At 31.0% G+C, this 14,936-nt stretch overlaps 1 protein-coding gene across 5 annotated transcripts in view; it reads left to right on the forward strand.

Annotated features, from left to right (window-relative positions):
• LOC120422672 (atypical protein kinase C) overlaps positions 1-12,645 on the forward strand; it is a 237,970-nt gene extending 225,325 nt beyond the window's left edge. Inside the window, exons 12-15 of one of the 5 annotated variants that reach the window (XR_008211956.1) lie at positions 2,963-3,078; positions 3,203-3,329; positions 3,864-4,074; positions 10,927-12,645. Coding sequence is in view for 2 of the 5 variants with exons in the window: in XM_052707107.1 (XP_052563067.1) it covers positions 2,963-3,078; positions 3,203-3,290 (204 nt within the window). In the remaining 3 variants the exon portion in view is untranslated. Of the gene's footprint in view, positions 1-2,962; positions 3,079-3,202; positions 3,330-3,863; positions 4,075-4,325; positions 4,430-10,926 lie in introns of all 5 variants that reach the window. The other 4 variants (XR_008211954.1, XR_008211955.1, XM_052707107.1 and 1 more) reach the window with 4 other exon arrangements.
• Positions 12,646-14,936: the final 2,291 nt, after the last annotated feature.

Raw genomic sequence — 14,936 nt, forward strand, 5'->3', positions numbered from 1 at the left:
ACGTTTTGTCGTTTCCCAAAGGTTAAATTAAAATAAATGTTTTCAGAGATATATGATAATAATGTTTTTTGAATATATTTTTTTGTACTTTTTGGTTCTTTTGAAATAATTTTATTGATTGAATGATTTTTTGTTTTACAGTTCCATAACAATGGATTTTTTTGTTAAAAAAAAATGAATATATTAAGTGGAGCGGCCGTGGCTGACTGGTTACGGTGTTCGCTTTGTAAGCGAATGGTTCTGGGTTCGATTCCCATCTGCTCCCAACGAGAAAGTTAAGAACACATAAATTTGAAATGATGAATATCAACGAAAAATCAAAGTCGCTCGAGGCGGGGTTCGATCCTCCGTCCTTTGGATTGGTAAGCAAAAATGCTAACCACTAGGCCATGACGACTTGGTGAGCGTGGACTGGAATTAGGAATACTGTTACAGAGAGCGAGTTGTGGCGCTATAACCACGGCAAATAGTGTCCAGGGCATTCGTGGAAATACAATGTCCCATCCCAGAGGGTCCCGGAGTACCAAACCTTCTTAGCATGGTGCTCCCAACGAATACAACCAAATCTCGGAGCGTATGGTGGTGTGTCCCCACGCTTCTTCCTCCCCTGTCGATTCAGAATTGTGTTGTTGTTCGAACACTCTGTGCTCAAACTCAACCCAATTACGAGTCATCTCTGCGATACGGCTTTACGCAGTAGGCCTGGCCGCTTTAACGCTTGTGATGTTTCAATGCAATCTAATGCAATGGCACACTACAAATGTTAATAAATGACAAGAAGAGTGCTAGGCGTCATCTAACCTAAGGCACTCTCCAGGATCCCTTCAAATTTGGCTGCGCTAGGGTCTGATTAGATTAGATAAGATTAGATTAAAAAAAATGAATAAATTAAGCTCAAAAGCGGTCAAAAGCGGATTTTCGTGTTACATTGTTCATTTATTTTTGTTCACTATTTAAGATAATAAATACTTTTTATGTCTACCTTTTTGTATAGAAAAGTATTTTTTCTTAAATCTTTGAAAACAAAGAAATGAGGAAAGGAGGGTTTTAAACATTGTAACTAATTTTTACTGACTTTGAAAACGCGTTTAAATGATTTTTTAAATTTCAATATGAAAAACGTTTTTTTAGTATAGATATCGGTTTTAATGCTTATTATAATTTATATTTTTGCTAAAAAATATGATAAATTAATTTAAAGCAAGATTGATTTTTTCAACTGGAACTTATATATGTTATGTTAAAAGTTAATAAAAAATTAAGTAATTCTTGTCGAAAAAATATTTGATTGATAATAGCAAGGTCACCTCGTTATCGTAGTAAACATTATTTCGAAGCTTTTAAAAAATTGTGGATGATTGGTTCTAATTTGTTTTTTTTTTTTAATTTCGAAACAAATCTAATCAAGGGAAAGCCAATAATAGAAACACATTTTTTTTTATAAAAAAAAGATAGTAATCAAGTACAGTCCAGACTCGATTATCCGAAAGCTTTGGCAAAATTTCACTTCGGATAATCGAAACTTCGGATAATCGAATCAAGAAATAATTTTTTTCCGTTGTCTTATTTTTGATCGTTGAGCTTTAAACAACTCTAAAGTGATTTAGAATTTTCAAATTCAAGATGGCGGCCAAAATGGCGATGATGAAATATTGAAAAAACGCATTTTTTAATTTTAAAGGCAATCTACTATTCAAATTTGACTAAAATGGGGTCGCAGAACTCAAATTTCATGTTTAAAGTAAGAAAATTAAAAAAAAATACGAAAAATTTTTTTTTTCGTGATTTGATTATCCGAAGTCAAATACAAAACTTCGGATAATCGAACTTCGGATAATCGAAACTTCGGATAATCGAGTCTGGACTGTAGTTGAACTTCGACTTTTATGTGATATTTTATCATGACTAATATATTTATTTTTTTAAATTTCTATCCTTTTCTAGAAGATTTTTAAAAATTATTAATGAGACTTTTTTGATTCATGTTCTGAAATCAATTTCAACGAATATTAATATTGATGTTTTATTTAAAAATAACCCTTTTAAAAAAAATTAGTAAAATTGTTATTAAACTTTATCAAAACAACATTATTATTTTTTTTTTCAAATAAAACATTTAATATATTAATCGGTCTTTTGGACGTAAATAGATAAATTTTAAAACTTAAAGAATGTGTGTTTTTTAAACGTAATTCAAACTCTATATATCACATCACCAATTTTTTGTTTGAGCTTCAGATCTTTGTCTTAAAAAATGTTATTGTGGCATTCCTGCTGGTTATAAGGATATCAGTACAAAAATAAATACGGGTTGAAAAATTAATTTTCAATTTACTTTTTTCATTGAGTTCATATTTATAAAGAATTTTGTTAAATATAAACTTGGAGCTTATCTGTTAAAAACTCAATTTCCGGAAGAAAAACTTAGTTTAAAAAACAAACAAATTAAAAAACAAGTTGCTTCATTTGCGTTTTTTATAGCAATTTTTGAATCTTGTGCCAATCGAAAATTTGCTTTGAAAATGATGCAAAGTAACTTCTGAATTGAAATTCCTTTTTTGATTGTTTTGAGTTGAATTTATATTAAAGCATGACAGATTTGTTGTAAAATTTGACCCATTCGGAGCAAGGTAAGTATATCTTTGTGTTTCTTAAATAAGCTTGTATTTAGTACTGAATGCATGTTGAACATCACAATACAAAGGTTTTGTAAATTTGTCTCTGTTGATAACATAAACCAAAAAAAATCCTCGTTCAATCCAATAATCCTCTTTTAACTCTGATAAACATTTTGCACTTAAATGGAGTTTGTTTTGTTTTCCTAATCTTCAACTCGGATGGTTTATTTTGTATTTTAATTGAATGTTAACCGTTTTTCTACAAATCCTTTTTATTTTCTTTTTTTATTTTGGAACGCATTTTTGCCACCCTATTTTTGCCACCCCTCGTTCACCCTTCCTAGCTAGAGCAAAAGCAAATCACGCCCCCGTTCCGTCCGCGGCTGGACTCGGAACGCGACCTGGCCAACTTCCCGCCGGAGTTCACCGACGAGCCGGTCCACCTGACGCCGGATGATGAGTAAGTTTGGCCAACCTGTTCGAAATTTGGCGGAGGAAAAACAAAATAACCGCTGATGGGGAATCCGATTTAAAAAATTAAAATTGTGAGAATTTTCAACTAATAAATTTTTTTATTTTTTTAGTCGCGTCATCGACAAGATCGACCAGAGCGAATTCGAGGGCTTCGAGTACGTGAACCCGCTGCTGATGTCGCTGGAAGACTGCGTTTGACATCACGCGTCCTGCGAGCTGCACCCCTACAATATGCAGGTAAGCCAAGGGTTAGGCGGGACGAACATTGTTTGACTGAGGGTTTGAATCAAAGTAACCTTTTGTTTTCTTGTCTTATTTAGTAATCGAGTAACGTCATTCAGTGTTGTTTTTGTTATTTTTATTTTTTGGGGAAGGATATTCCAAGTGAATCAAGATAAATTTTCTTTTTGATGGAAATTTCCAATTTTCTTAGTCTTGATTCACTTAAATTTTAATATTTTATTTTCAAACATCCTTTCCTCATCTGTTTCGTGTCATCCTTGTGTATGTCCGATAATTTTCTTCAAAATCAAGTTTTTTTTTTCTAAATGTGTCCTCAACTTCCAACCAACGAAAAAAAAAGTCGCATATTTTTCAATGTTATTTGTATATCCCCTCTACTTTATTTCGTCTGTAGTTTTGAGAGTGATTATGAAATACAATTTAAAAAAACACACAGCAACAAGTAATTACTTCCCCCTCTTCCACCACCAACCACCAACCAACCAACCAATCAACCACAAATCAACCTTCACCACAAAACCACCCAAGAGTGAACCAATTGTCCAAATACAAATACTTCCGCGGTCGAGACGCGCGCCCCTCGGCGAAATCGAAACCATTAGTTATTATCGACATAACTAACTGTATCAACTTTAATTTTACGTTAATTTATTTTTTGTAGTGATGCTTTGAAGATTTTTTTTTAGTTTCAAAATTACTTTAAAAAACGAAATCCTACCTTAAAAAGTCGAAACAAAAAGTAAGTAGTAAAAATACGACAGTTCACTTACTTACTTTTGCTGGAATTCACCAACGCGCGCCATTTTTTTTTTGTTTTTGAAACTCCTTTTGACATTTCTGCACCGAATTTGTGTAAATACGACATTATCTTCAGCAGCTTTTGCAACTAACTCAGTGCTAAATGTTAATTTCGCTTCTTTCTTCCTCTCTGCGCTTTTTTATTATCTTCTCGGTGTCGTTTTGTTTGGTTAATTTCTTCTTCTAAATAAGGACGAAAGCTCATTAGTTTAAGATATTAGTGCATTTACTAAACCATCGAAAAAAAATGAGTGAAGATAAATTGACTGATTTTCTAGCTAGGGAACTGCAAACAGGTAATCGCAACAGTGTGGCGTTCCTTTTTTTTTGTTTTCATTTCAAGTGGCACCAAGTTTTCACTTCCCTTTTTTCCAGATAGATTAGGACTTATAGAATAGGTTGATTGACCCCGTTTTACAAATAAACAAATACACGTTTTGTTACTTCCTCAATAGAGCAGTTCTCTATGAAATCAATCTTTTTTTTTGAATTTTAATTTTTGTATTCTTTAATCCAGCTGAAACTTTTTTGGTGCCTTCTGTATGCCCAAAGAAGCCATTTTGCATCATTAGTTTGTCCATATAATTTTTCATACAAATTCGGCTGCTGGCCATACAAAAATGATGTATGAAAATTCTAAAATCTGTATCTTTTGAAGGAATTTTTGATCGATTTGGTGACTTCGGGAAAGTTGTAGGTATGGATAAGGACTAAACTGAAAAAAATGATACACGGTAAAAAAAAATTGGTGAATTTTTAATTTCACTTTTGTCACTAAAACTTGATTTGCAAAAAAACACTATTTTTAATTTTTTTTTTATTTTTTGATATGTTTTAGAGGACATCAAATGCCAACTTTTCAGAAATTTCCAGGTTGTGCAAAAAATCTTTGACCGAGCTATGAATTTTTGAATCAACACTATTTTTTCAAAAAATGGAAATATTGGTCGCAAAAATTTTTCAACTTCGTTTTTCGATGTAAAATCAAATTTGCAATCAAAAATTACTTCAGTGAAATTTTTATAAAGTGCACCGTTTTCAAGTAATAGCCATTTTTAGGTAACTTTTTTGAAAATAGTCGCAGTTTTCCATTTTTTTTAAATTAGTGCACATGTTTGCCCACTTTTGAAAAAAATATTTTTGAAAAGCTGAGAAAACTCTCTACATTTTGCTTTTTTGAAATTTGTTGATATGACCTTTAGTTGCTGAGATATTGCCGAAAACAATACTTTTAAAATTTTCAAACCAAGACTAACATTTCAAAAGAGCCAAACATTCAATATTATGCCTTTTTGAAATGATAGTCTTGATTTAAAAAAAATGAAAATATTTTTTCGGAAAGATCAGAAAATTTCACGAATGTTTCATATTTTAACATTGAAAATCGGACAATTAGTTGCTGAGATATCAACGCTAGAAAATGGTGGGTTGTTTGGGTGAGACTTAGAAAAAATAAATTTTCCTGCTTTTTAAACCTTTGCATGACAATATCTCAGCAACAAAAGGTTGTATTAACAAATTTCAAAAAAGCAAAATGTATTGAGTTTTCTCAGCTTTTCAAAAATATTTTTTCAAAAGTGGGCAAACATGTGCACTAATTTAAAAAAATGGAAAACTGCGACTATTTTCAAAAAAGTTACTTAAAAATGGCTATTACTTGAAAACGGTGCATTTTATGAAAATTTCACTAGAGTACTTTTTGATTGCAAATTTGATTTTACATCGAAAAATGAAGTCGAAAAATTTTTGTGATCAATATTTCGATTTTTTGAAAAAAATTAGTGTTGATTCGAAAATTCATAACTCGGTCAAAGATTTTTTGCACAACTTGGAAACTTCTGAAAAGTTGGTATTTTATGTCCCCTAAAACATATAAAAAAAAAAATAATAAAAATAGTGTTTTTTTTGCAAATCAATTTTTAGTGACAAAAAGTTAAATTAAAAATCACCATTTTTTTACCTTGTATCATTTTTTTTCGGTGTAGTCCTTATCCATTCCTACAACTTTCCCGAAGACATCAAATCGATCAAAAAATTCCTTCAAAAGATACAGATTTTAGAATTTTCACATATCATTTTTGTATGGACAGCTGCCAAATTTGTATGGACAATTATATGGACAAACTAATGATGCAAAATGGCTTCTTTGGGCATACCGAAGGCACCAAAAAAGTTTCAGCCGGATTAAAAAATACAAAAAAAAAATCGAATGACCGAAATCTCAGAGAATTGCTCAATATCAAAAAATACTCCAAAAAATAATAACAAATAAGATTGAAAGCTTTTCACAATTAACAATGATTTTTTTTGAAAGAGTAATGCACACATTTTCATCAGAATTGATAAAATTTGATTCCATGTGATGCGTTTGGTGCATATTTAAATGAGTCAAGATTTAGATTAGGTTTTTGGGAACATTAACAAAATAATATTTAAAGGAGCTCGATGTCTTTAAAAAATACAAATAATTTTTATCACAAATTTTTGAAATCTTTTCTTCACACATTTTCATAAAATGCTGATTTGTAATCTGAAACAAACGATCGAGTTTTAGAAGTGAAACAGCCAAAATTTTGACTATTAAAAAAAATTAACTATTTTCTTCTTATTTAGTAAGTACGTTATGCTTAAGGTTACCAACTCTTGCTGAGCAAAAATCAGTACACTTTGCCGATATGACACCATGGTGTTACAAAAACTGTCAATGAATTATTTAGATAAATTAAATTTAATAAATTTGAGAATTGAAAACATAAAACTGTGTCGTTTTTACAGCTAACAAATTTCACAAAATGCTATCAGAGTGCTTATGACTTGCACGTTTAAAAGTTTTCATAAAGTAAACCGTGATTTGAATCAAATCATTATGTTTTTATTTTTTTTTTGTTAAACGTTTAAGTTTACGAAATGTCAAGTTTGCTTTTACGAATAATATCGTTCATAGTTTTTTCACGAACACTTTTCCAGAGTATTTTTTTTATTGAAAAGGTCCTATAAAATGTAAAACACAACAGTTTATAGGAGCTTTAAAAAAAACTCTAGAATTTTTTAAATCAAACTCACAGAAAATTAAAAATGTCTAGTTAACAAAAGCTTCGACCAAATCAAAAAAGCAATCCAATGATTAAAAAGTTGATGGAATTCCGTACAAATCCGTATTATGCGTAAAATTCCCTACACAAATTTCGGCCTGTTAAAAATCCGCGAAAAGGTTTGAAAATCCGTATGGTAAGGAAAAAAATCCGTCATTGTCATTTTTATGGTTTTGGGAAGGTTACTGCCCATGTTCACATAAATGTCCCATATGCAAAAACAGCACGGAAAAACTGGATTTCCTCTAGATGTTTTTTTATCTTTATTGAACTTTCTTATAATAATTACGCTCCATCTATATGCGAAGCGATATGGCTTAATGCTCTTCATCTTTGTTGTTTTTTTTCGTTTTATTATTAACTGATCACATTTATTTTATTTACTTCAAATTGTTTTACATTGTTGCAATTTTACATTTTATTTTACATTAATTCATTTGGGGGGGAAAAATCGAAAAATCACGATTTTAAACCAAACTGCATCAATAACTCAAAAGTGATGAAAATAAATAAGGGACATTTATGCGATCAGGGGCAAGATAGTTCAAGTGAAAATTCGTTTTCTTTTTGAAGACATTTTTCATTTATGCTTAATACAGAGTGATGTGATTTCGAATTAATTAACCCGATTAGTTTCGTAAAATCACATGTTATTAAAATATTTGGTATTTGTTTTTTTTTTTTTTGATCATCAAATGACCTGAAAGTCCTTTCGATACCAAATTTCCTTTTCATCACGGTATAGGGCTAGAAATTGATTTTAAATAAAATTTAAAAAAGGTTTTCGCGTTGTTTATGGATGGCCCCTACAAATTAAATTAAGTGTGGGTCATTCCAGGTAACTGAGTACATTTTTGGACTCGACCTTTACCGATTTCGACCAAACTTGGAGGGACCGTTCATCTATCGATAATCAACAGAACTCCCAAGTTTGGTGCTGATTGGACCATCCATCTATTTTTGGCACCGCCCTCTTTTTTGACGATTTTCTAAAAAAAACTTTTTTTTTCTTTTTTCAGTAAAGTCGCTGTATCTCGCCAAAAGTTCATTTTAGTTTGAGGTCTACAATGATTATTGTGTAAAATTGTCCGGGAAACACGATGGTGATAAAATAAATCAAATTAAAATATATAGAACAGGTCAAAATTGAATTTTCATACTTAAAACGTTAAAATATAATATTAATGGGCATTTAAGGGTTAAAATTTTATTTTTATCGAATTTTCTATAAATTTCATCCTGTAGAAAGTCTTTTGCTAAAGTATTTGCAAAGTTATGATTAAAAGAAAAAAAAGTTTTTTTAGAAAATCGTCAAAAAAGAAGGCGGTGCCAAAAATAGAGGAATGGTCAGATCAGCACCAAACTTGGGATTTCTGTTAACTATCGATAGATGAACGTTCCCTCCAAGTTTGGTCCAAATCGGTGAAGGTCGAGTCCAAAAGTGTACTCAGTTGAGATGGAATGACCCGTGTACATTTTTCGTTTTTGAATTTGTTATTTTAAAAATATTTTTTCTTATTTTTTATGAAAACGGATTAAATAGTTTAGAATATTTTTTCAGTCAAAGAAAAAACATATTTTGGACATCAACATTTTATTTTTCACAGGAATTTGTAACTTAACTTATTTTTAATTAATATTTTTAATCGATAGTTCAGATTAAAAAAAAAAAATTTTTAATTACATGGAAATTACCAGCGTATTTCGTATGTTTTCGGAAGTACTCGGAAGCATCAACGAAGCGAAATTTTGTTTGCTTTTTAATTTATTAGATTTTTTGGAAAAAAATAAAATTTTCCCAAAATACCGTATTTTTTTCTAAAATACTAAAATTTTGAAGATTCGCAACATCGGTCATCAAACGAAGTGAAATTTGTTGTGCATTTTCACACGATTATTTTTTTTAATACACTCCAGACTCGATTATCCGAAGGTCTCGGAAACATTTCACTTCGGATAAGCGAATCACGAAATTTTTTTTTTTTCGTTTTTGATTGTCGAGCCTGAGTATGACCCCTAAGCCACTATTAAGTGATTCAGAATTTTTAAATTCAAGATGGCGGCCAATATGGCGGTGATGAAATATTGAAAATATGCATTTTCAAATAAACTATTCAAATTTGACTAAAATTAGGTCGCAGAACTCGGATTTGATGTTTAAAATAAGAAAAAAAATACGAAAAAAATATTTTTTTGTCCGTGATTTGATTAAGTCCCATACAAAACTTCGAAAAATCAAACTTCGGTTAATCGAGGCTTCGGTTAATCGAGTCTGTACTTTAATCGAATTTTAACAAAATACCGCAATTTTTTATCGAAACTACTTAAATTTTCTTCATTTGCAATTTGGGTATCAACAGAAGCAAAATTTGTTATACATTTTCACATTATTTAAATATTTTTTTTTGAAGATACTAAATTTTTCACAAAATTCCGTATTTTTGATATTACTTATTTTTTATAATTTGTAATATGGGTAAAAAAGAATTTTCCCCTTATTTTTTGTGTTATTCTAATATTATCTCAAAATTACGTATTTTTTCGGAAATACTCAAATTTCCATAACTTTTTGAATGGGTATAATAAAAAATACGATAGTTAAAAAAGCTTGTATAAAGTAAAAAAACATACAAAATTGCGGTGTCAACCCATATTGCAAATTTTGAGAATATGAGATTTTTTGAAAAAATACTCTATTTTGTGACCCGAAGCCCACCCCCCCTGGCTACGGGCCTGATCATCAACCTAAACTGAAAAAAAAATAAAATAAATAAGTCATATGGTTCGAAAGTATTCCATATCTTAAAAACATGATCAAATAATAAACTGCTGTCAAAACTTGACAATTTTATAACCCCAATGAGAGGACAAGGCTCAGTCAACTTATTTTGACAATTAGTAATGTTTGTTTTCAATTTTTAAATAAATTTGGTAATGTTTATCCAAAAGATTTTAATATTAATTTTAGCTACAGATCGAAAAAAAAATTCAGTTAAAAATATACTTTAAAAATTTCGAGTTGTGCATTTTAAACCTTTTATTTTGCTGTTACAGTATACAGTATTTGTAATGAAAAAGGACAAAAAAAATCATTTTTTTTGGTTTGTGTTGACATTTTGAAAGATAATAACATTTCAGGGTTATAAAAATACTCATGATAATTGAAATATGGTTCGTATAAAATAAAATATCTTTCAAAACATTTCAGGTCTGAGGAAAATTCATTAGAAATTATTAAAAAAATATATATATCTGGCATACAATTTAAAACAAGCTCTTATGTTTAAAAATCAATGTTGTAAATTTATTCTGCCCTGTTCTTATTAATTGCACGCATAATTTCATTGTTAATTAAATCACCGCAAAATTAGCTTTCCTTAGTTCAGAGCCTGCTTGATTCGTTGAACTATCTCGATGTTGTCGTTACTTCCCACCAAACTCTCCGCATTTCTGTCCCATCCACTCGCAAAACAAACCTACAAAACACAATTCATTCCAACGATCTCTTTTTTCCGTTTCCCGTTTGTTTGTTTGATTGTTACGTTCGAATTTCACAAAAAATGTAAAATAAGTTTTAATTTACACGAAAACATCACAATTTCTGCACGTTTCCTTTTTTCTCCCCACCCTTTAATGAAAATTGCATTAAAATACAACAAAAAACGACAATTATTTCCAACTCTCCACCCATTTTTTTGCAGCTATACGGTGACGATTCTAGCGATTACGATTCCGTTGTGGATAACCTAAGTATTCTTCAATTACCTCCTCCACCATCAAAGAGTCTGCTGCAGCACATGTTTTGCCTTCCATTGAACTAGCAGTAAGCAGCAGCGGCAGCGACGAAACAGTAAGAAAGTGAAAGAAAGAACGAGAAATGGAAATTGGACGCTCACAGACACACACAGAAACACAATTCTATATCTATTTAACTAAGGAAGAAAAAAAAAACATTAAGATTTAACAAAATTGATACAAATTAGCGCAAAAGAACGAAAATTAGGTAATTAAAAGCAAAATTATTTCAAACATCAAAAGAAAAAAAAACAAAACAAGAAAGTTCGAACTCATGGCTGGCTAGATCATAAACTCTGCACTCAAAAAATAGGCAAAGAAAAAGTAAACAACAAAAAAATACACTCAAAGAAATCGCTTCATTGTTAGCTAAAGTATTTGACGACGAATAGAAATGGGGAAACGAAATTGTGTACAGTAAACAGCAAAAAAGGTTAAAGCAAAACATTTAGCTAATGAAAATATTCCAACAAAAAAGCAGCAGCAGCGAAATGGATTTTAACAACAACTTTTAAAAGGACATTAAACTACAACGCGCGAATGAGTAACACGATAACTGACTTTACTAAATAGGAGGAAATTAAAGTAACAACAAATAAGTAAAGAAGAAAAAAACATGTTAGATAAAGCATTCAAATTATTCCAGAGGAAAAAAAACACACACACAGAAAAAAAGAGAGGGAAGGGAACGTTTTATATTCAATTGAATTCATTAAACTAGAACAGATGAAAAACAAGAAAACGAAGACAAAATCAACAATTCAAAACTATTACTCCGTCAGCAAGTTAAAACTTCTATCGCGTAATGAACATATTTTCACAGTAAAAAAAGTAAAATGATTTATTCCTCGACCTGAAAGACATTCCTGAAAAAAGAAGAAGAAAAAAAGAAGATATTTTATATGGCCTGTTACCTGACTTTGTTCGTTGAATGCTTTTCAGTGTGTGTGCGGTTTCATTTTGGTCGCATAAAACTTTTTTTTTCCGTTAAAAAACATTCCACACTTTAGTTCAATATGGTAGAGCGCATTGTGATCTTTCTAAACTATGGAAAACAGAAACAAAAAAAATAAGAAAAGATTTGTTGTGTATTTGTTGTATAATTGAGTCCTTCCAGAAGCACACTTTCAAGTGAGGTAATTATTTAAACTAAACAAAAAAAGAAATGAGAAGAAATCTTTATCCTAACAAAGTGGTTATAAAACAAGTATTTTTGAAAATGCAGAAAATAACAAACAAAAAAAAAACCCGAAAGATTCCTACTTTAATTGTTCACAACAGATTCGTAGTTTGTTAGAGTTTTTACCCTTTTTTGAATAAATTAATTTCATTTACGTTATTTAGCAACTATTTAAGTATTCATTAGTTAAGATTATTTTCAAGTATCAAGCGAACTTTTGCAGTATTTTCTTTTGTGTTTCCTTCCATTTTCAACTGATTCCTGTGACCCCCTTTTAAGCGTACTTAACATTTCACTCCCTTCTGTTTAGCTTCGTTTCAATTGTTTAGATTTAGTTTAACATTAGAGCAACACTGTAAGTGAAGAAGAAAACAACTCACGAACACACACACACACACTCACATTACTATTGAAAGAAGAATAAAGCTGAAATTGACTATTTCGAGCGGTTTGGGAGTGGCTGATTTAGGTGATCCGAAATGTCCTTTTATTATTGAATATGTTAGGAATGTCACCGGAACTAATTTTTTTGTACTTTGAGGTAATGTTTGTCATCCAATAAGTAACGGAAATTTAGCCAAAAAAATTTTAAAATAAAATAAAAAAAAACTTTTCCTAATCCACCTCACATTTACAAAGTAACAATGAAAATAAGTTTATGAAAAAATATATACCTGATACAGACTTTTCTAGAAAACATGCAGACTCTCATTTGAAGCAATGTGGCAACCGGGCGTTTCGCATCTGAGCAATTCTCTACAAAATCGGTATTTTTTCTTTTTTTTTAATTTTTGTATTTTTTAATTCGACTTAAACTTTTTTAGTGCCTTCGGTACGCCCAAAGAAGCCATTTTGCATCATTAGTTTGTCCATATAATTTTCCATACAAATTTGGCAGCTGTCCATACAAAAATGATGTATGAAAATTCAAAAATCTGTATCTTTTGAAGGAATTTTTTGATAGATTTGGTGTCTTCGGCATAGTTGTAGGTATGAATATGGACTATGCTGAAAAAAATGATACGCGTTAAAAAATTGATTTGCAAAAAAAACTATTTTTAATTTTTTTTTCTGATATGTTTTAGAGGACATCAAATGCCAACTTTTCAGAAATTTCCAGTATGGGCAAAAAATCTTTTACCGAGTAATTTAGTTTTTGAAACAATACATTTTTTTTCAAAATATCAAAATATTGGACGCAAAATTTTTTCAACTTCATTTTTCGATGTGAAAAATCGAATTTGCAATCAAAAAGTACTTTAGAGAAATTTTTATAAAGTGCACCGTTTTCAAGTAATAGCCATTTTTAGGTAACTTTTTTGAAAACAGTCGCAGTTATTTAATTTTTTTAATTAGTGCCCATGTTTGCCCACTCTTGAAACAATAATTTTGAAATCCAAGAAAATGCTCTATATTCTGCTTTTTTAACTTTGTTGATACGACCCTTAGTTGCTGAGATATTGCCATGCAAAGATTTAAAAACAGAAAAATTGATGTTTCCTAAGTCTCAAATGTTTTCAACTACCCATAATTTTTTAATGTCGATATCTCTGAAACTAATTGTCCGATTTTCATATTAAATATAAAACATTCGTGAAATTTTCCGATCGCTATATTTTCTTTTTTTTTCAATCAAGGCAATCATTTTAAAAAGGCCGAAAATTCAATATTACGCCCTTTTTAAATGTTAGTCTTGATTCCAAAATATAAAGTTTTTTGAAAGGGTCATAAAAGTTCACAAAAGTTTCATTTTTCAACGTTGAAAATTGAACCATTATTTGCTGAGATTTTTGCATTTCAAAACGGGTAAGATTTTGATAAAGCCCAACCCCGCCTTTGACGGGCTTCGATTTAAAAAAAATCACCAAAAATAAATTTTTCAACCAATTTTTGATCTTTAAAAAGCATTGGAAAGAAGAACTCTTGAAATTTTAAATGAAAATGTATGGGTTGGAAGTTTTACTTGTTTTATGTGACTTTGACCGTGGTTGCCTCTCACCCAGTCGGCTTGGGTTCGATCGCAGACGGTCTCGGTGGCATTTTTCGAAGCAAGATTTGTCTGACCATGCCTTCCTTCGGATGGGGAAGTTAATGTTGGCCCCGGTCTAACCTAGAGGTTAGGTCGATTTCTTACTGCTTCCTTTTTTTCAGGAATGGACACAAGTTTTAAAAATCTTAAAATTGGGATCTTTGAGCATGAGCATGAGCATGAGCATGGTTGACTGTCAATGAGCTGCTACTCCGTTATTGACAGATCAGCTGAAGTTAAACAATGAATCATAAATGATCAGTGGGAGCCAACCATCCGTTCACTGTTTAACCTCTGAAGATCCTTACTTTATTAGTCAATACCGGCGCCCTCCCAAGAAGCCTGCAGTTCAACGAAAGGGAGGAATGTTAGTCCGATAGTTGAAGTTGCAGACTCATCAAGCACATAGTTTTTCGCTATATACTTGTTGATACCGCTTGAGACCGTTGAATCCACAGCATCTCCTTCAAGCATCACGTGATTAATTTTTTTGGGTTAGTAGGATAAGGTATTGGCTCTTCGATGCCTCCCGAGCTACGACGCTATGGGGAGGACTTTCATAACAGACCCGTCGGCGAGCCTTCCGAGCAACGATGCTATGGGAAGGTCTTTCTGGTTAACACACAAACTCACTCACACACAGTTTTTTTGCTCCACTATTAACTCAACGATCCAAATTGTCAGTGCGTCTTTCGTTCATTATATAG

This window comes from Culex pipiens, chromosome 2 (genome assembly GCF_016801865.2).
Source record: "Culex pipiens pallens isolate TS chromosome 2, TS_CPP_V2, whole genome shotgun sequence".
NCBI lineage: Eukaryota > Metazoa > Arthropoda > Insecta > Diptera > Culicidae > Culex > Culex pipiens.